This window comes from Salvelinus sp. IW2-2015, linkage group LG14, assembly GCF_002910315.2.
Source record: "Salvelinus sp. IW2-2015 linkage group LG14, ASM291031v2, whole genome shotgun sequence".
Taxonomy (NCBI): Eukaryota; Metazoa; Chordata; class Actinopteri; order Salmoniformes; family Salmonidae; genus Salvelinus; species Salvelinus sp. IW2-2015.
Window position 1 is genome coordinate 28,895,076 of NC_036854.1, and position 25,494 is coordinate 28,920,569.

General features: G+C 42.7%; 1 protein-coding gene across 2 annotated transcripts in view; it reads right to left on the minus strand.

The window, feature by feature from the left end:
• Nucleotides 1-25,494, minus strand: part of LOC111972795 (5'-AMP-activated protein kinase subunit gamma-2-like) — a 143,819-nt gene that overhangs the window by 30,155 nt on the left and 88,170 nt on the right. For both annotated transcript variants that reach the window (XM_070446623.1, XM_070446624.1), the window contains 3 exons: nt 19,965-20,182; nt 10,119-10,170; nt 4,760-4,869 (listed from right to left, as the gene is read on the minus strand). In XM_070446623.1, coding sequence (XP_070302724.1) covers nt 4,760-4,869; nt 10,119-10,170; nt 19,965-20,182 — 380 coding nt within the window. The remainder of the gene's footprint in view (nt 1-4,759; nt 4,870-10,118; nt 10,171-19,964; nt 20,183-25,494) is intronic.

Genomic DNA, 25,494 nt, shown 5'->3' on the forward strand with positions numbered 1-25,494 from the left:
GGGGGGAAGGTGTTGTCTTGCCCTCTTCACAACTGTCTTGGTTTGCTTGGACCATGATAGTTCGTTGGTGATGTGGACACCAAGGAACTTGAAGCTCTCAACATGCTCCACTACAGCCCTGTCGATGTTAATAGGGGCCTGTTCGGCCCGCCTTCTCCTGTAGTCCACGATCAGCTCCTTTGTCTTGCTCACGTTCAGGGAGAGGTTGTTGTTCTGGCACCACACGGCCAGTTCTCTGACCTCCTCGCTAAAGGCGGTCTCATCGTTGTCGGTGATCAGGCCTATCACTGTTGTGTCGTCAGCAAACTTAATGGTGTTGGAGTCGTGTTTGGCCACGCAGTCGTGGGTGAACAAGGAGTACAGTAGGGGACTAAGTACACACCCATGACGGGCCCCAGTGTTGAGGATCAGCGTGGCAGACGTGTGGTTGCCTACCCTTAGGTCCTGGGGGTGGCCCGTCAGGAAGTCCAGGATCCAGTTGCAGAGGGAGGTGTTTGGTCCCAGGGTCCTTAGCTTAGTGACGAGCATCGAGAGTACGATGGTATTGAACGCTGAGCTGTAGTCAAAGAACAGCATTCTTACATAGGTGTTCCTTTGTCCAGGTGGGAAAGGGCAGTGTGGAGTGCGATTGAGTCATCTGTGGATCTGTTGGGGCGGTATGCGAATTGGAGTATGTCTAGGGTATCCGGGAGAATTGTTGATGTGAGCCATGACAAGCCTTACAAAGCACTTCATGGCTACCAACGTGAGTGCTACGGGCGGTAATCATTTAGGCAGGTTTCCGTCACTTCCACAGGAACTATGGTGGTCTACTTGGAACATGTAGGTATTACAGACAAACAGGGAGAGGTTGAAAATGTCAGTGAAGACTTGCCAGTTGGTCCGCACATGCTATGAGTACACATCCTGGTAATCCATCTGGCCCCACGGCTTTGTGAATGTTGACCTGTTTAAAAAGGTCTTACTCACAGCGGTTACCGAGAGCGTTATCACACCGTCATCCAGAACAGCTGGTGCTCTCGTGCATGCTTCAGTGTTTATTTTATTGAAGCGAGCATAAAAGGCATTTGGCTCGTCTGGTAGGCTCACATCAATGGGCAGCTCGCGTCTGGGTTTCCCTTTGTAGTCTGTAATAGTTCAAGCCCTGCCACATCGGACGAGTGTCAAAGCCGGTGTAGTAGGATTTAATCTTAATCCTGTATTGACGCTTTGCTTGTTTGATGGTTCATCTGAAGGCATAGCGGGATTTCTTATAAGGGTCCAGATTAGTGTCCGGCTCCTTGAAAGCGGCAGCTCTAGCATTTAGATCTTGCCTGTAATCCATGGCTTCTGGTTGGCAAATGTACAGTTGAAGTCGGAAGTTTACATACAACTAAGCCAAATACATTTAAACTCAGTTTCACAAATACCTACATTTAATCCGAGTAAAAATTCCCCATCTTAAGTCAGTTAGGATTTTAAGAATGTGAAATGTCAGAATAATAGTAGCGAGAATTATTTCTTTCAGCTTTTATTTCTTTCATCACATTCCCAGTGGGTCAGAAGTTTGCATACACAATTAGTATTTGGTAGCATTGCCTTTAAATTGTTTAACTTGGGTCAAACGTTTTGGGTAGCCGTCCACAAGCTTCCCACAATAAGTTGGGTGAATTTTGGCCCATTACTCCTGACAGAGCTAGTGTAACTGAGTCAGGTTTGTAGGCCTCCTTGCTCACACACGCTTTTTCAGTTCTGCCCACAAATTTTCAATGGGATTGAGGTCAGGGCTTTGTGATGGCCACTCCAATACCTTGACATTGTTGTCCTTAAGCCATTTTGCCACAACTTTTGAAGTATGCTTGGGGTTCATTTGGAAGACCCATTTGCGACCAAGCTTAAACTTCCTGACTGATGTCTTGAGATGTTGCTTCAATAGATCCACATCATTTTCCTACCTCATGATGCCATGTATTTTGTGAAGTGCACCAGTCCCTCCTGCAGCAAAGCACCCTGACAACATAATGCTGCCACCCCCGTGCTTCACGGTTGGGATGGTGTTCTTTGGCTTGCAAGCCTCCCCCTTTTTCCTCCAAACATAAATTGTCATTATGGTGAAAAAGTTATATTTCTGTCATCAGAACAGAGGACATTTCTCCAAAAAGTACGATCTTTGTCCCCATGTGCAGTTGCAAACCGTAGTCTGGCTTTTTTATGCAGGGTTTTGAGCAGTGGCTTCTTCCTTGCTGAGAGGCCTTTCAGGTTATGTCGATATAGGACTCGTTTTACTGTGGATATAGATACTTTTGTACCCGTTTCCTCCAGCATCTTCACACGGTCCTTTGCTGCTGTTCTGGGATTGATTTGCACTTTTCGCACGTTCATCTCTAGGAGACAGAACGCATCTCCTTCCTGAGTGGTATGACGGCTGTGTGGTCCCACGGTGTTTATACTTGCATACTATTGTTTGTACAGATGAACGTGGTAACTTCAGGCATTTGGAAAATGCTCCCAAGGATAAACCAGACTTGTGGAGGTCCACAATTTATTTTCTGAGGTCTTGGTTGCTTTATTTTGATTTTCGCATGATGTCAAGCAAAGAGGCACCGAGTTTGGAGGTAGGCCTTGAAATACATCCACAGGTACACCTCCAATAGGCTAATTGACATCATTTGAGTCAATCAGAAGCTTCAAAAGCCATGACATCATTCTCTGGATTTTCCAAGTTGTTTAAAAGGCACAGCCAACTTAGTGTATATTGAACTTCTGACCCACGAATTGAGATAGATTATTTTATTTATTATTCACTGTCTAAACAATTGTTGGAAAAATTACTTGTGTCATGCAAAGGAGATGTCCTAACCGACTTGCCAAAAATAGTTTTTTTAACAAGAAATTTGTGGAGTGGTTGAAAAACAAGTTTAAATGACTCCAACCTAAGTGTATGTAAACTTCCGACTTCAACTATAAGTAATCAACCCGAGTCAACACATCTCAAATCACCTTTGTCAGCGATATATGGCAAAGTGCTCCATCATGCTGGAAAAGGCATTGTTCGTCACCAAACTGTTCCTGGATGGTTGGGAGAAGCTGCTCTCGAAGGATGTGTTGGTACCATTCTTTATTCATGGCTGTGTTCCTAGGAAAAATTGTGAGTGAGCCCACTCCCTTGGCTGAGAAGCAACCCCCACACATGAATGGTCTCATGATGCTTTACTGTTGGCATGACACAGGACTGATGGTAGCGCTCACCTAATCTTCTCCGGACAAGCTTTTTTCCGGATGCCCCAAACAATAGGAAAGGGGATTCAGAGAAAATGACTTTACCCCAGTCCTCAGCAGTCCAATCCCTGTACCTTTTGCATAATATCAGTCTGTCCCTGATGTTTTTCCTGGAGAGACGTGGCATCTTTGCTGCCCTTTTTGACACCAGGCCATCCTCCAAAAGTCTTCCTCACTATGCGTGCAGATGCACTCACACCTGCCTGCTGCCATTCCTGAGCAAGCTCTGTACTGGTGGTGCCCCGATCCCGCAGCTGAATCAACTTTAGGAGACGGTCCTGGTGCTTGCTGGACTTTCTTGACTTTCTTTCGCTCTGAAGCCTTCTTCACCGCAATTGAACCGCTCTCCTTGAAGATCCGGTAAATGGTTGATTTAGGTGCAATCTTACTGGCAGCAATATCCTTGCCTGTGAAGCCCTTTTTGTGCAAAGCCATGATGGAACGTGCAGGTAACCATTGTTGACAGGAAGAACAATGAATACAAGCACCACCCTCCTTTTGAAGCTTCCAGTCTGTTATTCGAACTCAATCAGCATAACAGAGTGATCTCCAGCCTTGCCCTCGTCAACAATCACACCTGTGTTAACGAGAGAATCACTGACATGATGTCAGCTTGTCCTTTTGTGGCAGGGCTGAAATGCAGTGAAATGTTTTTGGGGGGGATTCAGTTCATTTGCATGGCAAAGAGAGACTTTGCAATTCATCTGATATGCAAATTGTCATCATACAAACTGAGGCAGCAGACTTTGTGAAAATTAATATTTATGTCATTCTCAAACTTTGGCCACGACTGTAGTTGTTTTATTAAAGCCTTTTAACGGCTGCTTGTTTTCACTGGTTGTAGTTGGGTGATGAATTTTTAAATAATGTTTATTTGGTGTAGACTGAAGTGTTGCATGTCCCGTGGCAGGATGAGACCCCTGAGAGACATGGTGGATCAGAGAGAACCCTCTTCCCCAGATTAAAATGTAGAGCTTTTTAAATCGAGACAAGGTCACACAAAATAATTTTTTTCTAAAGACAGGACAGTGGGATGGGGTTACTATGGGTTTTAAAGTATTACAAGCGTCAAGAGAGAGGATCTGAAATATAGACTTTTAAAAAAGAGAAGATATCATAGTCTATTCTGTCTAGAGTAGTAAGTCTCCAGGTTATGTTTTAATATCAACAATTTTTTTTAAAGTATCCAGCTAATGTTTGTGCTGCAGTTACATACTGCATAGAGACATGTGTACAACTTTTCAAACCAAGGCCATAACAGAGTTTACCTGTTTAATAAAGCAGATCAATTAGTAACCAGATATAGGTATCATGGCTAAAGCCAAAAAGCAATTGTGTTTGATGTTACTGCAGTCGATAAAACAACGAACGCATAAGTTTCCTACTGAACACTTGTAGAGATGGAACATTATGTCAGTAAGGACTACAGCACAATGTTGCGTGACTTCTTGTGTCAGACGTCTTTATATGGTATGAGATGTTTAATAGACGGAGCACTTACTTGTAGAGTAGTGTCAAAAACCACGAGCTTGGAGCTGGTAGGAACAATGTCGTAGCACTTGTGTGACTTCATAAAGCGCATGTAGATATCCCTTTCGGATTCTTCAACAGCTGAAAGTAAAACATATAATTATACTTTCTTACTGGAAAATATTCAAAAAGTATCCAAAACAGGAAAAAAGTTATACAACAATGTGCTTTGACCAGTAATGAGAAAGTAAAAGAGGGGTTCACCGAGTCATGGTTTGCCCTATGCACATCTGTGGCATAATCTCTTAGAAAAAAAATAAAATATATATATATATATATATATATATATAAATAAAAGCAACATGTAAAGTGTTGGTCCCATGTTTCATGAGCTAAAATAAGACCCCAGAAGTGTCTCGTAAGCTTTCTGTGCGTATTTCTCAAAAAATATTGTGCACAAAATGTGTTTACATACCTGTTAGTGAGCATTTCTCCTCTGCCAAGATAATCAATCCACCTGACAGGTGTGGCATACCAAGAAGCTGATTAAACAGCATCATTACACAGGTGCGCCTTGTGCCGGGGACAATAAAAGGCCACTAAAATGTGCAGCTATGTCACACAACGCCACAGATGTCTCAAGTTGAGGGAGCGTGCAATTGGCATGCTGAATGCAGGAATGGCCACCAAGGTTGCTGTCCACCCGGCCTCAACCGCAGACCACGTGTAACCACACCAGCCCAGGCCCTCCACATTCGGCTTCTTCCCCTGCAGGATCGTCTGAAACCAGCCAGCCGGACAGATGATGAAACAGAAGTATTTCTGTCTGTAATAAAGCTCTTTTGTGGAGAAAAAAAACAAACACATTCTGATTGGCTGGGCCTTGCTCCCCAGTGGGTGGGCCAGCCCTCCCAGMCACACCCATGGCTGCACCCTTGCACAGTCATGTGAAATCCATAGATTAGGGCCAACTGAATTTATTTCAATTGACTGATTTTCTTATATGAACTGTAACTCACTAAAATCATTGAAATTGTTGCATTTATATATTTTTTTCAGTATACAATGGGGAAGTAGTTCCAGGCATTTTCATACAAAATCTCCACATCTTTGTGTGTGATATCCTTAGTGTCTGATATCACCTCTCTGCTCAAAGGACTTGAATTTAAAAAGGTATATTCAATGAACTAAGAAAGCTGGTGGCTCAAACGCTGACTATTCAAACTCATAATCTCTCTGCTAATTCTCACCGTACAAATACGGATACACTAAAACAGCCTTTTGTTAAGCCCTCAAAACAGAGCAGTCATTTCTTCTGTGGTTGGAAGGAGCAACCATGCTCCCCACACCAAAATATCTCCGTAAGGAGTCTAGATTATTTGGCCTACATCGTCTGGATGTTGCCAGACATTCTGGCTGTGATTTGTACCGACGCTGCCATCTTACTACTGCGCTGTCTGTACACCTGCGTCTGCTGCAACTCCCGGTCTGTGTATCAGGTAAATGCATACAAATGACAGCTCCACTCCCATGGCTTTAGCCCCATCAGTTCCGATGACTGAGGGCTGTGTCGACACCTTACCCAATAGTCAAAGCCCAGGTATATACAGTTGAAGTCAGAAGTTTACATACACCTTAGCCAAATACATTTAAACTCAGGTTTCACAATTCCTGACATTTAATCCTAGTAAAAATTCCCTGTCTTAGGTCAGTTAGGGTCACCAGTTTATTTTAAGAATGTGAAATGTCAGAATAATAGTAGAGAGAATTATTTCAGCTTTTATTTATTTCATCACATTCCCAGTGGTTCAGAAGTTGACATACACTCAATTAGTATTTGGTAGCATTGCCTTTAAATTGTTTAACTTGGGTCAAACGTTTAAGGTAGCCTTCCTCAAGCTTCCCACAATAAGTTGGGTGAATTTTGGCCCATTCCTCCTGACAGAGCTGGTGTAATTGAGTCAGGTTTGTAGGCCTCCTTGKTCGCACACGCTTTGTCAGTTCTGCCTACAGATTTTCTGTAGGATAGAGGACAGGGCTTTGTGATGGCCACTCCAATACCTTGACTTTGTTGTCTTTAAGCCATTTTGCCACAACTTTGGAAGTATGCTTGTGGTCATTGTCCATTTGGAAGACCCATTTGTGACCAAGCTTAAACTTCCTGACTGATGTCTTGAGATTTTACTTCAATATATTGACAATTTCTCCCTCATGATGCAATCTATTTTGTGAAGTGCACCAGTCCCTCCTGCAGCAAAGCACCCCCACAACATGATGCTGCCATCCCCCGTGCTTCACGGTTGGGATGGTGTTCTTTGGCTTGCAGGCCTCCCCCTTTTTCCTCCAAACATAACGATGGTCATTATGGCCAAACATTTCTATTTTTGTTTCATCAGATCAGAGGACATTTCTCCAAAAAGTACAATCTTTGTCCCCATGTGCAGTTGCAAACCGTAGTCTGGCTTTTTATGTAGGTTTTGGAGCAGTGGATTCTTCCTTGCGGAGCGGCCTTTCAGGTTATGTCGATATAGGACTCGTTTTACTGTGGCTATAGATACTTTTGTACCCATTTCCTCCAGCATCTTTACAAGGTCCTTTGCTGCTGTTCTGGGATTGATTTGCACTTTTCCCACCAAAGTACTTTCATCTCTAGGCATCTCCTTCCTGAGCGGTATGACGGCTGCGTGGTCCAATGGTGTTTATACTTGCGTACTATTGTTTGTACAGATGAATGTGATACCTTCAGGCGTTTGGAAATTGCTCCCAAGGTCTACAATTTTTACTTCTGAGGTCTTGCTGATTTTTTTCCTCATTTTCCCATGATGTCAAGCAGAGGCACTGAGTTTGAAGGTAGGCTTTGAAATATAAATGGCTGTGGCTGCTGCCCAAAGCCATTTTCTCACAATCACACACACACACCAAATAAGCAGCCCAAACAATCTCCCAGTAAAACTGCTCTGAGCATTTAGATTTACCACCGAGCACAGGAATGACACTCTAGCCATCAGTCATTTTGAAGAGCCTCATTGATTAATATTTGACCAACTTGGAAAGAAGGTAGTAGTAGTCTGCCTATTATCCCACATATCCAATCATCATCCGGTAGGCTAATATTTGTGGCTTAATTTATAAAACATGGGGAGGAAAAACACATACGGTACAAATAGATGTAGAGAGATGTCTGATGTTGATCCATTTATGTAATCAGATATCAAGGCTATTTCCATTAGAATGGTCTGTTAAGAACTTGGCACTCACTATAGGCAGCATGCATGTTTATTTTGCAACAGTCACTGTAAAATATTAAAACACTCTGGCCACACATCTACATGATAAACTTGAGAACAATGACAAAGTTGATCAATCTCTTTTTGATGTACGTATTCTTTTCAGAAATGTATATTTAGTGTGAAATTTAGTTCTACCCATCCTAAGGAAATTAACCACTAAACAGCACCTCTATGAATGGGCCCAGCAAGCAGAACTTTCATCCAATAATTTCCTATATCGCAACCTGTCAACTAAACCCCCCTCCCCCCACACACCATGCTCTGAAGCAAGCGGCATGTTTACTGACTGCGCTGCGTGTACAATGTATGCTGTGCAATGTGACGCAACACAGAGTGAGAGCTGCTGGCACAGGAGAAACCCTCAGCGCTGACGTATCTGGATCACTTAGAACGCTACACAGGGCACCCTGTATGAAAACAACAACGTCAATGAACATGATCCTGCATAATGTAACCCAGGCTATTCTAAGCACTCCTCCAGAGTCCATGAAGGCAAGTCGTGAAAAATCCATGGATTGTTCTTAGTTCAGAACAGTTGCAGGTAGATACGTGAAGTATAGAATGGGCATGACTCGCAATCCAGTGGACTAATGAGGTAACACTATGCATGCTGCAGCACTCTATTTGAGATAGCTGCCAAGCTGGAACATCACATTGTGGCTGGAGGCAGCCAACAGATTAGCAGGGATGACGGCGAACTAGGCCCCACCTACCCACCACGGACGGAATCCCCTTCATGATCACAATGACGTCCCTGCCCATCCAGTAAAGCTTCTATACATGGATATAACGATGGGCTACATAGCTGGTATAGAGCTCGGTTCCACCTTTGATATATTCACAATGCAGCACATGTAGCCTATGCATGCACAAAAAAAAGGGTTAACAATATATGGTTTTAATATTAGGCTACACCACTAAAATTAAAATAATATGATCCATGGGCTGCCGGAAAAATTATTGACRACTAAATGCGTAGATGACATGACTTAAAGGCATCATGTAGGCATACTTTTAAAGAGATTGGGAGATTCAATCATCAAATGGGCTAAACTTGACTTGGTAAACTCTAGTTTAGGGCTAATTACATAAACATTATAAAATCTACACTTAACAAAAACATAAAAATGCAAAAACAGACAACAATATGAAAGATTTTACTGAGTCACAAGGAGGAAATCAGTCAATTGAAATAAATAAGGCCCTAATCTATGGATTGCACATTACTGAATTCAGATGCACATCTGTTGGTCACAGATGCCTGTGGAATGTTGTCTCACTCCTTTTCAATGGCTGTGCGAAGTTGCTGGATATTGGCGGGAACTGAAACACGCTGTCGAACACTTCGTTCCAGAGCATCCCAAACATGCTCAATGGGTGACATGTCTGGTGAGTATGCAGGCCATGGAAACAAATGGTACATTTTCAGCTTCCAGGAATTGTCTACAGAACCTTGCGGCATGGGGCCGTGCATTATTATGCTGAACCACGAGGTGATGGTGGCGGATGAATGGCAAACGATAATGGGTCTCAGGATCTCTGTGCATTCAAATTGCCATTGATAAAAGGCAACTGCATTCCTTGTCCGTATCTTATGCCTGCCCATACCATAACCCCATTGCTCGCACACAACGCCATACGTGGTCTGCAGTTATTAGGCCGGTTGGACATACTGCCAAATTCTCTAAAACAACATTGGAGGCACCTTATGGTGAATAAATTAACATTAAATTGTTTGGCAACAGCTCTGGTGGACATTCCTGCAGTCAACATGCCAATTGCACGCTCCCTCAAAACTTGAGACATCTGTGGCATTGTGTTGTTTGACAAAACTGTAAATTTTAGTGGCCTTTTATTGTCAAATTTGTTCACAATGAGAGAAATATACTTTTTGCGCGTATGGAAAATGTATAGGATAGTTTATTTCAGCTCATGAAACATGGGAGCAACACTTTACATGTTGAGTTAATATTTTTTTCAGTATATCATACATCATTCTGATAAATATTTGGCCGATGCATTACCTTGTCAGCTGGCAAAAGGTTATGAATGGATTAGCACGTCTACTAGTAAAAAAAACACATTTCCAAAGAGGCTTACCTTCATCTTCTAGGTCAAGTTTCTTCAGCATGGCTTCAACTAAACTGTCGACCTGTAGACAAGAAGTAAAGGATAGTCAATTAGCTACTCCTACAACGTAGCCTTCCCACGTTGCAACTAGACTTCCCAACTGCTACTGATTTGACAGTCGCCGGGTGTGAGAAACTCCCCTCTTGTGCAGTGGGGTGCCAACACGAAAACGAGAAACACAGTCCAAACGTTTATCGCACAAAAGGCTCCGGTGATTTTCCTAAAGCGTGTATTTTCTTTCTTGCTCTGTGTTGGTAAAAATATTAGCGTAGCCGTATTTCACTAGACTAGAGCGCATTCTCAGGTAGCCTACATCCATTACTTTAGTCCTGAGCCCGAGACGTAAAATATGAGAGGGAAATACCAATCCCCTATTCAGGTAAAAGTGGAACATTCCAATTTGCTGCAATTGCAGTGAACGACACGTTTGTTCCGGTTTGCTCTCACGCTTTTACACAGTGTGCTCGCCTGCGACATTTTAGAGAACTTTAAATTAATGGATGGACTAAATGAGCTCCACATTTGTGTTTGGGGGATGAAAGATGTTGTAAAGCTCTGTAAGCCGCGTCACGCCGGTACCCCAAAAAGCCTCTTGAGTGTATCCATCGAATCCAAACTGCCTAATTGAAGAGACAAGCTACACTGTACGCACACACTACAAAATAATGATAAATATGTTTCCGGGGGTTATCAGTTTAACAATGATATACTCTGCATTTTAGTGATGCGTAGGCCACACTATAAAGTGTATTGATTTAAATACACTGAAGGATCATTAGATGGTTAATCTTGTCATGTGCTGAACATTTATTTTGCCACTGCAATTGGTTCACAACCAGTCATTGTATTACCCATAATATTTCTTTATTTTTTAAAACATTTGCTGACACAAGATGTTGCTTAGCGGCGCAAAGTCATAAGTTTCCTGACTTCTCAGGTAGCGATTGATGATGATGATGATTATAATGATGATGACTAGGCTGTATATGGGTCCATGTGATGAATCCAAAGCAACTGTGATCCACAATAGGACACTCAATTGTACTAGTTTACATGGCATGCCCATATGACCCCTGAAATACCACCATAGTGCTTTGTAATGTGTAACCTAGCTTTAAAAAAAAAAGTTTTTAAAAAGTTGGAAAACTGTGGATACTAAATGGATGAATTTGCAGTGTTGAGTACTGCCAACCAGGGCTAGATAACCATCAGTTACTATACAGACATTGAGAACTCTTTGTATATGCTAAAAACTATAGCTTTGCTGTTTGCATACCTCCATGTGTTCTTACATCTATATGTGATCAAATGCAGAAGCTGGAAGAGCCACACCTCTTAAATGTCTTGTATGATTTACACAGAGGGCAAGGTAGGGATTTGTGTCTGCAAGTGAACATGCCTGGCTGAACTCATACACGCAGTGGATCCTTTCAGGTGTGGCTCTGTGAAACCCCTGTAAAAACAACACAGGACTACACATAATTATTGCTCTCACCTGAAGCATACCCAAAAGAGGGCATTGTGGGAAGTACAACCTTATGACTTCACAGGTGTTAAATAGGTCAAGTTCATTATCTCCAAATGGGAACAAACTTTTTCAAACACAATCTGAGCTCATTGCACACTGTTCATGTTAGAGGGACAAAAAATGCTCCAAAATGATTTATCCAATGAACATGAACAGCCCTTGGTCTGCAGCTATCATAGGAAGCTGAAAAGCGCTACGGGAGAGTGGATGTATGACTGAACAATTATACATTAGATGGCCTGTCAATTCTGATTAGTCTGGTGGGTTTTGGCAGAGGTGCAGTAGGTGGCATGCAGGAATGTGCAGAACATCTGGGTTGGAGGAGAGGGGGGGTTTAGGCCATCATAACCAAATTCCTCTGGGATGACTCATTGGGCGTGGCAGACAAACAGAAACTCTGGTGAGCAAAACAAACTGCCCCAACTTCACCAGAACTCATTGGAGAACAAACCGTGAGAACTGTTTTAGAGAAAAACAAATGACCTAAAACATTTAACACCGTAAGAAGTCAAACTTTGATGTGAATATTTAGTAAGAGCTGGGTTTAATTCACTGTAACCGCTTTAGACATAACCAAACATTTCAATTAAAACAAATGATGCCTCTTGTAGTTATTTTTGAACAGCGCAGAGTAAAGGTGTGGATGTGGACCACGAGTCATTTACTTGTATTCATCTCCAGTGTTTCACCCAAATCAAACGACATGTGGAAATGATTGAAAACATTTCACATTGTTTACATTTTTCACGTTCTTGTTTCATTTCAAAGCAAAGCTGAACGGAGTGTCTTTCCGTTTACAAATTAATCTACCAAGGAGGCAATGTTAATGCAGTGATTCATTAAATTGTATGCAGATGACAACACATTCTTCAGACTCACACTTCACGATGTAGAATGTGCCATGATCAWTCAAAACTTTGGTGCTGGACCTGTCGGTGTAATATTAAAACAGTGAAGTGTGGAATGCGGAAAGTTATCTGTAGGAGAGAGAAAGATAGAGATGAGACTTTTGAGATATCTCTAGAAGGTGTTGAGCATTGTGGTTGTCATCTAGTCTCTCTAGCCTGGTCCCAGATCTGTTAGAGCCATCTTGCCAACTGCCATTGCCATTGCCACAGCAAACAGCATGACAATGACCATAGAAGTTTACAAGACAGTACAAACAGATCTGGGAGCAGGCTAGTGTCTCTCCACTGGCTATGTAAAACCAGTGAATCACTTGGCAGAGATAGAGAGACACCAAACCCTTGTGAGGATTTCTGAGAGGCAATTTCACGGGGACAAAACAATTTAATTCAAGTTAAATAACCAATTAAAACTGCTGGAGCATGAACAAAATGCTCTTTGTACCTTACTGAGCCTCAGCTTTCTATGGAGTCATGCCCGCACACAACTCCAGTGCTTAGCCTAACTGTACAAAGCACAAACGACTTCACTACACAGTCCAGAATAAACATTTCTGAAGTCATATTGTACAGCTGTAGCAAGTTTTAACCCTATATAGACACCATCATACAACAAGCACTCTGCACTCAGAAACCAAATGTCGGTCTGTGTCTGTCTGTGTGTGTGTGTGTGTGTGTGTGTGTGTGTGTGTGTGTGTGTGTGTGTGTGTGTGTGTGTGTGTGTGTGTGTGTGTGTGTGTGTGTGTGTGTGTGTGTGTGTGTGTGTGTGTGTGTGTGTGTGTGTGCACGTGTGTGTGTGCACGTGTGTGTGAGTTGGGGGAAACTGAGATGATAAACTTGTCGTGAAACTGAGACCACAGCCTTCAGCCTCTGAGGAGGGATGTTGGCTTGCCATTAACATCTGCTGAGTAAAGCCATTAAACCCTGCAGAGATGGCCTATGCGGGAGACGACAAGTCAATTTTGCCCTTGGACTTTCTGACTTTCTCAAGGGACCAAATGTGAAAACAGCACAGATGAAAGAGAGAGAGGGGTGAGTGAGTGAATAAATAAATAAATAAGAGAGAGAGAGGAAGACAGCAGCACAAATCAGATCAGGACTATTGAGCAGAGTTTAACCCCCTCAAACTCAACTCTGGACCTCTAAGCCAGTTCCACTGCATTTTTCATTGTTCCCCTCTAATCAGGGACTGAGTTAGACCAGGGACACCAGGTGTGTCCAGTTAATTATCAGGTAGAACAGAAAACCAGCAGGCTCCGGACCTCATAGGGTAAGAGTTGAGTACCCCTGGTTTAACCTGTCTTAACCTAGCTATGGACTAGACTGTATGTATTGGATACCCTCTGCTTTCAGTTCCTTAGGGGGTTTGCCCAAACCATTCTGAATAGAATTCAGCATCTTCCTGCCACTTTAGAAGCTAACAGGTTTCCATTGACAGTGGTTCAAATTGCAAGGCAACTCTAGGTTGAACGTATTTGACCTCCATATTTGACGCAGGTCTTGCCACTATACTGCATTCACAGATGGGATGCACAATAAAGCGGCAGCTAGTCTTCCATTCCGACACATAACAAAAAATACATTACTTACAAAAATACTTTACAATTTACAATTAAAAACATTATTTTCTACATTCTAGAATAATAGTGAAGACATCAAAACTATGAAATATYGAGTCATGTAGTAACCAAAAAAGTGATGAATCAAAATATATTTTAGATTTCAGATTCTTCAAAGTTGTTCACAGCTTTGCACATTCTTGGCATTCTCTCAACCAGCTTCACTTGGAATGCTTTTCCAAAAGTCTTGGAGGAGTTCCCACATATGCTGAGCACTTGTTGGCTGCTTTTCTTTCACTCTGCGGTCCAACTCATCCCAAACCATCTCAATTGGGTTGAGGTCAGGTGATTGTGGAGGCCAGGTTGTCTGATGCAGCACTCAATAACTCTTCTTCTTGGTCAAATAGCCCTTACACAGCCTGGAGGTGTGTTGGGTCATTGTCCTGTTGAAAAACAAATTACAGTCCCACTAAGCGCAAACCAGATGGGATGGCGTATTACTGCAGAATACTGTGGTAGTCATGCTGGTTTAAGTCTGCCTTGAATTCTAAATAAATCACTGACAGTGTCACCAGCACCACCCCCACACCATCACACCTCCTCCTCCATGCTTCACGGTGGGAACCACACATGCGGAGATCATCCGTCCACCTACTCTGTGTCTCACAAAGACACGGTGGTTGGAACCAAAAATCTCCAATTTGGTCTCATCAGACCAAAGGACAGATTTCCACTGGTCTAATGTCCATTGCTCATGTTTCTTGGCCCAATCAAGTCTCTTCTTATTATTGGTGTCCTTTAGTAGTGGTTTCTTTGCAGCAATTCGACCATGGAGGCCTGATTCAGGTAGTCTCCTCTGAACAGTTCATGTTGAGATGTGTCTGTTACTTGAACTCTGTGAAGCATTTATTTGTGCTGCAATTTCTGAGTCTGGTAACTGAGGATAATGAACTTATCCTCTGCAGCAGAGGTAACTCTGGGTCTTCCTTTCCTGTGGCGGTCCTCATGAGAGCCAATTTCATCATAGCGCTTGATGGTTTTTGCGACTGCACTTGAAGAAACCGTCAAAGTTCTTGAAATTTTCCGGACTGACTGACCTTCATATCTTAAAGTAATGATGGACTGTCGTTTCTCTTTGCTTATTTGAGCTGTCCTTGCCATAATATGGACTTGGTCATTTACCAAATAGGGCTATCTTCTGTATACCACTGCTACCTTGTCACAACACAACTGATTGTCTCAAACACATTAAGAGGGAAAGAAATTCCACAAATTAACTTAATGCACACCTGTTATGTGAAATGCATTCCAGGTGAGAGAATGCCAAGAGTGTGCAAAGCTGTCAAGGCAAAGGGTGACTACTTTGAAGAATCTCAAATATATTTTGATTTGTTTACATGATTCCATATGTGTTATTTCATAATTTTGAAATCTTCACTATTCTACAATATAGAAAATAGTAAAAATAAAGAAAAACTCTGGAATGTGTAGGTGTGGTACAATATATACAAAATGAAATTTACACACAAAAAATAATGACTAAATAATTGTGTGTGTGTGTGTGTGTGTGTGTGTGTGTGTGTTTGTGCTCTATCAGTTACAAATACAGTGCATTTTCAGACACCTTGACTTTTTCCACATTTTGTTACGTTACTCATTTCAATATTGATTAAATTGTTTATTTTTTCACATCTACACAAAATACCATAATGACAAAGTAAAAGCAGGTTTTTAGAAATTTTTGCAAATGTACTAAAAATTAAAAAAAAAAATGTTTAAATCACATAAGTATTCAGACCCTTTACTCAGTACTTTGTTGAAGCACCTTTGGCAGCGATTACAGCCTTGATTCTTCTTGGGTATGAAGCTACAAGCTTGGCACACCTATATTTGGGTATTTTCTCCCATTCTTCTCTGCAGATCCTCTCAAGCTTTTTCAGGTTGAATGGGGAGCGTCGCTGCACAGCTATTTTCAGGTCTCTCCAGAGATGTTCGATCAGGTTTAAGTCCGGGCTCTGGCTGGACCACTCAAGGACATTCAGAGACTTGTCCCAAAGCCACTGTGTTGTCTTGGCCATGTGCTTAGGGTTGTTGTCCTGTTGGACGGTGAACCTTCGCTCCAGTCTGAGGTCCTGAGAAGGTTTTCATCAAGGATCTCTCTGTACTTTGCTCCGTTCATCTTTCCCTCGATCCTGACTAGTCTCCCAGTCCCTGCCGCTGAAAAACATCCCCACAGCATGATGCTGCCACCCCCATGCTTCACCGTAGGGATATTGCCTAGTTTCCCCCGATGTGACGTTTGGCATTCAGGCCAAGGAGTTCAATCTTGGTTTCATCAGACTAGAGAATCTTGTTTCTCATGGTCAGAGAGTCATTTGGGTGCRTTTTGGCAAACTCCAAGTGGGCTGTCATGTGCTTTTTACTGAGGAGTGGCTTTTGTCTGGCCACTCCACCATAAAGGCCTGATTGGTGGAGTGCTGCAGAGACGGTTGTCCTTCTGGGATGTTCTTCTTGGGGACCTTCAATCCGGCATAATCTTTTCGTACCCTTCCCCAGATCTGTGCCTCGTAACAATCCTGTCTCGGAGCTCTACGGACAATTCCTTTGACCTCATGGCGTGGTTTTAGCTCTGACATGCACTGTCAGATTTGCGGGACCTGTGGGACCTTATATAGACAGGTGTGTGCCTTTCCAAATCATGTCCAATCAATTGAATTTACCACAGGTAGACTCCAGTCAAGTTGTAGAATCCTTTCAAGGAAGATCAATGGGAACAGGATGCACCTGAGCTCAATTTCGAGTCTCATAGGTGCCTGAATACTTATGTAAAAAAGGTATTCAGACATTTCTAAAAACCTGTTTTCGCTTTGTCATTATGGGCTATTGTATGTAGATTGATGAGGACATTTAAAAAATATGGAATTAAGGCTGTAACATAACAAAATGTGAAAAAAGGGAATTTGTCTCAATACTTTCCGAATGCACTGTACATGTCAGTACAGACTTATCGCCATCGCGACGTCCCCCAAAGGCTAACTTGCTAGCCACGGTCTGCTAACTGCTAGCTTGCCTGCCCCGGTCTGCTAACTGCTAGCTTGCCTTCCCCAGTCTGCTAACTGCTAGCCCCTGCTAACTGCTTGCTTGCTAACCCGGTCTGCTAACTGCTAGCTTGCCAGCCCCGGACTGCTAACTGCTAGCTTGTTTAGCCCCGGCATACTAACTGTTAGCTTGTTAGCATCGGCCTGCTAACTGTCTGAATCGCCGTGTCCCCAGTCAGCCCAACCACTCACTGGACCCATATGTTCACTTGGCTACGCATGCCTCTCTCTAGTATCGCTGGATGACATTGACCTCATCCCGTCAGTAGATGATGCCTGGCTATTCTTTAAAAGTGCCTTCCTCACCATCTTAAATAAGCATGCCCATTCAAAAAAAATTGAACTAGGAATAGATATAGTCCTTGGTTCACTCCAGACCTGTCTGCCCTTGACCAGCACAAAAACATCCTGTGGCGTTCTGCATTAGCATCGAATAGCCCCCGTGATATGCAACTTTTCAGGGAATTCAGGAACAAATATACACAGGCAGTTAGGAAAGCTAAGGCTAGCTTTTTCAAACAGAAATTTGCATCCTGTAGCTCTAACTCAAAAGGTTCTGGGACACTGTAAAGTCCATGGAGAATAAGGCACCTCGTCCCAGCTGCCCACTGCTCTGAGGCTAGGAAACACTGTCACCCCGATAAATCCACTATAGGACAGAGGAGCCTCTTAAAGAAGAAGTTACAGGTTGTGAGAGCCAAAATCTTGCTTGTTTGTAGGTGACCAAATACTTATTTTCCACCATAATTTGCAAATAAATTCATAAAAAATCCTACGATTTTCTGGATTTTTCTTCTCATTTTGTCTGTCATAGTTGAAGTGTACCTATGATGAAAATTACAGGCCTCTCTCATCTTTTTAAGTGGGAGAACTTGCACAATTGGTGGCTGACTAAATACTTTTTTGCCCCACTGTATATCTATCCTACCCTGTCTTTCTAAGGTCTTTGAAAGCCAAGTTACACAAACAGATTACCGACTATTTCGAATCCCACTGTACCTTCTCCGCTATGCAATCTGGTTTCAGAGCTGGTCATGGGTGCACCTCAGCCACGCTGAAGGTCCTAAACGACATCATAACCGCCATCGATAAGAGACATTACTGTGCAGCCATATTCATTGACCTGGCCAAGGCTTTTGACTCTGTCAATCACCACATTCTAATTGGCAGACTCGACAGCCTTGGTTTCTCAAATGTTTACCTCGCCTGGTTTGCAAACTACTTCTCTGATAGAGTTCAGTGTGTCAAATCGGAGGGCCTGTTGTCCGGACCGCTGGCAGTCTCTATGGGGGTGCCACAGGGTTCAATCCTCGGGCCGACTCTCTTCTCTGTATACATCAATGATGTTGCTCTTGCTGCTGGTGATTCTCTGATACACCTCTACTCAGACGACACCATTCTGTATACTTCTGGCCCCTCTTTGGACACTGTGTTAACTAACCTCCAGACGAGCTTCAATGCCATACAACTCTCCTTCCGTGGCCTCCAACTGCTCTTAAACACAAGTAAAACTAAATGCATGCTATTCAACCGATCACTTCCCGCACCTGCTCGCCCGTCCAGCATCATACTCTGGACGGCTCTGACTTAGAACACGTGGACAACTACAAATACATAGGTGTCTGGCTAGACTGTAAACTCTCCTTCCAGACTCACATTAAGCATCTCCAATCCAAAATTAAATCTATAATCGGCTTCCTATATCGCAACAAAGCATCCTTCACTCATGCTGCCAAACATACCCTCGTAAAACTGACCATCCTACCGATCCTCGACTTCGGTGATGTCATCTATAAAATACCCTCCAACACTCTACTCAAAAACTGGATGCATTCTATCACAGTGCCATCTGTTTTGTCACCAAAGCCCCATACACTACCCACCATTGCGGCCTGTACGCTCTCGTTGGTTGGCCCTCGCTTCATACTCGTCGCCAAACCCACTGGCTACAGATTATCTACAAGTCTCTGCTAGGTAAAGCCCCACCTTATCTCAGCTCACTGGTCACCATAGCAGCACCCACTCATAGCACGCGCTCCAGCAGGTATATCTCACTGGTCACCCCCAAAGCCAAATCCTCCTTTGGTCGTCTTTCCTTCCAGTTCTCTGCTGCCAATGACTCGAACGAACTGCAAAAATCTCTGAAGCTGGAAACACTTATCTCCCTCACTAGCTTTAAGCACCAGCTGTCAGAGCAGCTCACAGATTACTGCACCTGTACATAGCCTATCTATAATTTAGCCCAAACAAATACCTCTTCCACTACTGTATTTATTTATTTTGCTCCTTTGCACCCCATTATTTCTATTTCTACTTTGCACATTCTTCCACTGCAAATCTACCATTCCAGTGTTTTACTTGCTATAATGTATTTATTTCGCCACCATGGCCTTTTTTTTGACTTCCTTATCTCACCTCCTTTGCTCACATTGTATATAGACTTATTTTTGTACTGTATTATTGACTGTATGTTTTGTTTATTCCATGTGTAACTCTGTGTTGTTGTTTGTGTCGAATTGCTATGCTTTATCTTGGCCAGGTCGCAGTTGCAAATGAGAACTTGTTCTCAACTAGCCTACCTGGTTAAATAAAATAAACATAGGCCTACACCAAAAATTAGGTCACATGGGGGGAAAAGGTAGAGGAATATGAGTTAGACTGTTCAGTTGCACCTTATTTCAATGGGAAACCCTTTAGGGGTGTTTTAGCAGTGGGGTAGTACTCACTGGTGGTGATTGTGAGATAGCGATGGGGGTGGAGGGAGTCATGGGTGGTTTGGTGCAGGGTAGACTGAAGCGTTGCCCGGTGTCTGGCGGGGAAGAGTAGGAGCGCATCCGTGCCTCCGGCCTCTCCGGCTCGCTCCGATAGGCCTCCAGCAGGAACGCCGGCGGCTGCTTGACGGACTGCGTCGGAGGAGTTGAGGGGGGCGAGGAGATCCCAGAGGCTAAGGAGAAATAGAAAACAAGGGGTGGTGGATTAGACTTTCAGTATGAAAAAGGCTTGAGGCTCTTTTTGCTGTAATCTAAGACATGTCTAAGGGTGATGGGCATCATTGGGCAGAAAATACAGAGTACCTCTAGGCAAGGAGCCACAGATGGGGTGCTATCTGATCAAACTTTCAACAAGGATTGAGAATGAGATGGAGCTCCAGATAGATAGGCAATTAATCTGTAGTGCTGCCCTTTTGCCAGTTGAGACAACATTATTTTGGTGCCATGTGGACAGAGCTTGGAGGATTAATTGTAAACATCGTTTGACATGTTTCGCCAAACTTTACTGGTACTATTAGGATGTATTCGTCTGCATGTTTTGACCGCCTTGGAGTCAGTGGATTACTGAACAAAACGCGCCAACAAAACTGAGTTTTTGGGATATAAAGAGGGACTTTATTGAACAAAACAAACATGTATTGTGTAGCTGGGACTCTTGTGACTGCAACCATATGAAGATCTTCAAAGGTAAGTGATTAATTTTATCGCTATTTCTGACTTGTAATTCCTTTACTTGGTTGTAAAATGTTTGTATACTTTCGTAAGCGAGGCGCTGTCCTCAGATAATCGCATGGTATGCTTTCGCCGTAAAGCCTTTTTGAAATCTGACAAAGCGGCTGGATTAACAAGAAGTTCATCTTTAAGCCGATGTATAACACTTGTATTTTTTATGAATGTTTATTATGACTATTTCTGTATTTTGAATTTGGCGCTCTGCAATTTCACCAGATGTTGTCGAGGTGGGTCACTAGCGGAACGCCTGCMCSAGAAAGGTTAAAGGTTGAGACCAAGTCTGCGTCTCTCACATGGATAGGCAGACCATTCCATAAAAATGGAGCTCTATAGGAGAAAGTCCTGCCTCAAGCTGTTTGCTTAGAAATTCTAGGGACAGTAAGGAGGCCTGCGTCTTGTGACCATAGCGTACGAGTAGGTATGTACGGCAGGACCAAATCGCAAAGATAGGTAGGTTAACAGTAAAACCTTGAAATCAGTCCTAGCCTTTACAAGAAGCCGGTGTAGAGAGGCCAGCACTGGAGTACTATGATCAAAGCTTTTGGTTCTAGTCAAGATTCTAGCAGAAAGTTTCTAATTTTTGCAATGTTACGAAGACGAAAAAAGCTGTTCTTGAAATATTCTTGATATGTTCATCAAAAGAGAGATCATGGTCCAGAGTAACGCTGAGGTCCTTCACAGTTTTATTTGAGATTACTGTACAACCATCATGATTAATTGTCAGATCCAATATAATATCTCTTTGTTTCTTGGGACCTAGAACTAGCATCTCTGTTTTTTCTGAGTTTAAAATTAAAACATTTGCCGCCATCCACTTCCTTGTGTCTGAAACACAGGCTTCCAGGGAGGCCAATTTTGGGGTTTCGCCATGTTTCATCGAAATGTACAGCTTTGTATCGTCCGCATAGCCAGTGAAAGTTAACATTATGTTTCTGAATGACATCACCAAGAGGTAAAATATATAGTGAAAACAATAGTGGTCCTAAAACGGAACCTTGAGGAACACCGACATTTACAGTTGATTTGTCAGAAGACAAACCATCCACAGAGACAAACTGATATCTTTCCGACAGATAAGATCTAAACCAGGCCAGAACTTGTCCGTGTAGGAATTTGGGTTTCCAATCTCTCCAAAAATATGTGGCGATCGATGGTATCAAAAGCAACACTAAGGTCTAGGAGCACGAGGACAGATGCAGAGCCTTGGTCTGACGCCATTAAAAGGTCATTTACCACCTTCACGAGTGCAGTCTCGGTGCTATGATGGGGTATAAAACCAGACTGAAGCGTTTCGCATACATTGTTTGTCTTCAGGAAGGCAATGAGTTGCTGCGCAACATCTGTTTCAAATTTTTTGAGAGGAAGGGGAGATTCGATATAGGCCAATAGTTTTTTATATTTTCTAGGTCAAGGTTTGGCTTTTTCAAGAGAGGTTTTATTACTGCCACTTTTAGTGAGTTTGGTAAACATCAAGTGGATAGGGAGCTGTTTATTATATTCAACATAGTAGGGCCAAGCACAGGAAGCAGCTCTTTCAGTAGTTTAGTTGGAAAAGGGTCCAGTATGCAACTTGAAGGTTTAGAGGCCAAGACTATTTTCATCAATGGGTCAAGAGATATAGTATTAAAAAACTTGAGTGTCTCCCTTGATCCTAGGTCCTGGCAGTGTTGTGCAGACTCAGGACAACTGAGCTTTGGAGAAATACGCAGATTTAAAGAGGAGTCCGTAATTTGCTTTCTAATGATCATGATCTTTTCATCAAAGAAGTTAATGAATTTATCACTGCTGAAGTGAAAGCCATCCTCTCTTGGGGAATGCTGCTTTTTAGTTAGCTTTGCAACAGTATCAAAAATACATTTTGGATTGTTCATGTTCGCCTAAATTAAGTTGATCGAGCAGCAGTGAGGGCTCATCGATACTGCATTGGAATGTCTTTCCAAGGTAGTTGGAAGACTTCCAGTTTCGTGTGGCGCCATTTCCGTTCCAATTTTCTGGAAGCTTGCTTCAGGGCTCGGGTATTTTCTGTATACCAGGGAGCTAGAATCTTATGACAAATTATTTTTGTTTTTAGGGGTGCGACTGCATCTAGGGTATTACGCAAGTTTACATTTAGTTCCTCAGTTAGGTGGTTAACCAATTTTTGTACTCTGACGTCCTTGGGTAGGTGGAGGGAGTCTGGAAGGTATATCTAGGAATCTTTGGGTTGTCTGAGAATTTATTGCACGGCTTTTGATGATCCTTGGTTGGGGTCTGAGCAGATTATTTGTTGCGATTGCAAACGTAATAAATGGTGGTCCGATAGTCCAGGATTATGAGGAAAAACATTAAGATCCACAATATTTATTCCACGGGACAAAACTTGGTCCAGACTGTGGCATGTTGGACAAAACCCACTGAGTCGATGATGGCTCTGAAAGCCTTTTGGAGTGGGTCTGTGGACTTTTCCATGTGAATATTAAAGTCACCAAAAATTAGAATATTATCTGCCATGACTACAAGGTCCGATAGGAATTCAAGGAACTCAGTGAGGAACGCTGTATACGGTCCAGGAGGCCTGTAAACAGTAGCTATACAAAGTGATAGAGTAGGCTGCATAGATTTCATGACTAGAAACTCAAAAGACGAAAACGCAGCGATTTCTTRTTTTTTTTGTAAATTGAAATTTGCTATCGTYAATGTTAGCAACACCTCCGCCTTTGCGGGATGCGCGAGGGATATGGTCACTAGGGTAACCAGGAGGAGAGGCCTCATTTAACACAGTAGGTTATTCAGATGATTGAGAGATGATTGTGTAAGTCTGAATCAGCAGTAATGGAGTTAGGAGGATAGATATAGCTGGAAAGTTATTTGTTTTAAAACAAAGATAATCCTTTATTGTTGTAGCAAGCATCTGAACACTGCTACAAAGACAGGAGAGACGACCTTTCAAATCTGAGTTTGAAAAGGATCTAGCTAGATCAACATACATCTTCATTTATAACAACATAGCCCTTATAGATATTCAAGAAGAGGTTTCAAAAGAAATGACAGACACACCATTCAAACAGTCAACTGAGAACAGATCGTCCACATTATACTAATGAGCTACTGTTATACTAGTTAGTACCTTTTCATCCAATGCACGGCATACACACATCCTCCTTTCTGGCTATCCAACAAAGCAAGAAGATCACAGTGAGTAGGTATCACTAATCAGCTCACTCCCAGAGGTTCTAATCGCAGACCTTATTGACATGCAGACGATGGAGTACATCTTCCTTGATGAGCCCAAGCAGAATCAATACAGTCCTCTATGCACTTCACCAGACTTTTAAGTGGCTAGTCATGGACATAGTGTGAACATAGTGACTTGCGGTGGTGTAGTACCAGTCATAGGCTGCATTCCCTTCCAAAAAGTCCTCTCTTCCTTCTGCCCTTGTTCACTCTCCTTCACACTGGAAAGGTGAAAGAAATATGGTAGAAACTAGGTTGAGCATTTTTTTACATCTACAATACCAGTTGGAATGGAATGCAGCCCATGTATCGTTTGTACTGTAAAACATCACTTCCTGTCAGGAAAAAATCTACGCCCTACACATTACAGTACTAAGCACCAGCAACAGCATCGTGGGGGAGGTATGAAGCCGATCGGGCGGCAGGTAACCTAACGCTTAGAGCGTTGGGCCAGTAACTGAAAGGTTGCTAGTTCAAATCCCCAAGCCGACAAGGTAAAACATCTGCCGTTCTGCCCTTGAGCAAGGCAGTTAACAGCTCCCCGGATGGATCCCGGAAAACAAGGTGCTGCCTAGACCTGGATTAAAATAGTGTTTGTTTTCTTTCAAATAGCCTACTTCAGTTGTGTTTGATTGAGTTGCTTGCAAAATGGAACCAATGTAAATCTCAAATGCAAAACCTGCCCATCTGACTGAATAAAGTAAAAATTATTATACTGTTCCACACTCTACTCACCTTAGATTAGTAGATTCAGACTAATGTTTTTTTATTATAAATGATAGGATTAGGTAGGATTAGGGTGGAGTAGTGGTTTGCTCATTGGAACACAGCATTGGGGTCACAAGGCCAAACTCCAGAAGTGACACAACCATCTACTCCATTGAAAGTGAACCAAACTAAAAATGTGCTCCTCTGTAGCTCAGTTGGTAGAGCATGGCTCTTGCAACACCACGATAGCGGATTCCACTCCTGGGACCACCTGTGCTTAACATGTATGTATGTATGCACGCACGCACGCATGACTGTAAGTCACTTTGGATAAAAGCATCTGCTAAATGGCATGTATTATTATTATTGTAGAAAAGGCCCATGGAGTTGGTGGAATCATCCTTTAATTCTTGGCCACTTGCTCAGCTGGGCCAGGGGCGCTTTAATTAGGTCAAGTGGAAATGTCCGACAGATCTCAACTCATTATAAGGACGAAATCGCTGCTGTAGGACCTCGCTGCTTTCTCTTCCTTAACTCTGTTTAATCCAGACATTCTGTGCGTCCATGAATCAACGTAAATCCACTGAAGCTGTTACCTTTCATCTGAACTATTTGTTGCGTTCGGGAGAGCGGGCCATCAGTTATTGTTTATAGTTATTACCGCGGAGCGCACGCTTCAAACCTATTGCGTAATGTAAATGGACAACGATCACGGTCCTACAGATCATCACAGGCCAATTATGGTTAATATGTAATGAAATTACATGTACATATGAAGACAAACCTGAAAGGATGAAATATGAAACGTCATTATTGTTTGCTGAACTGATCC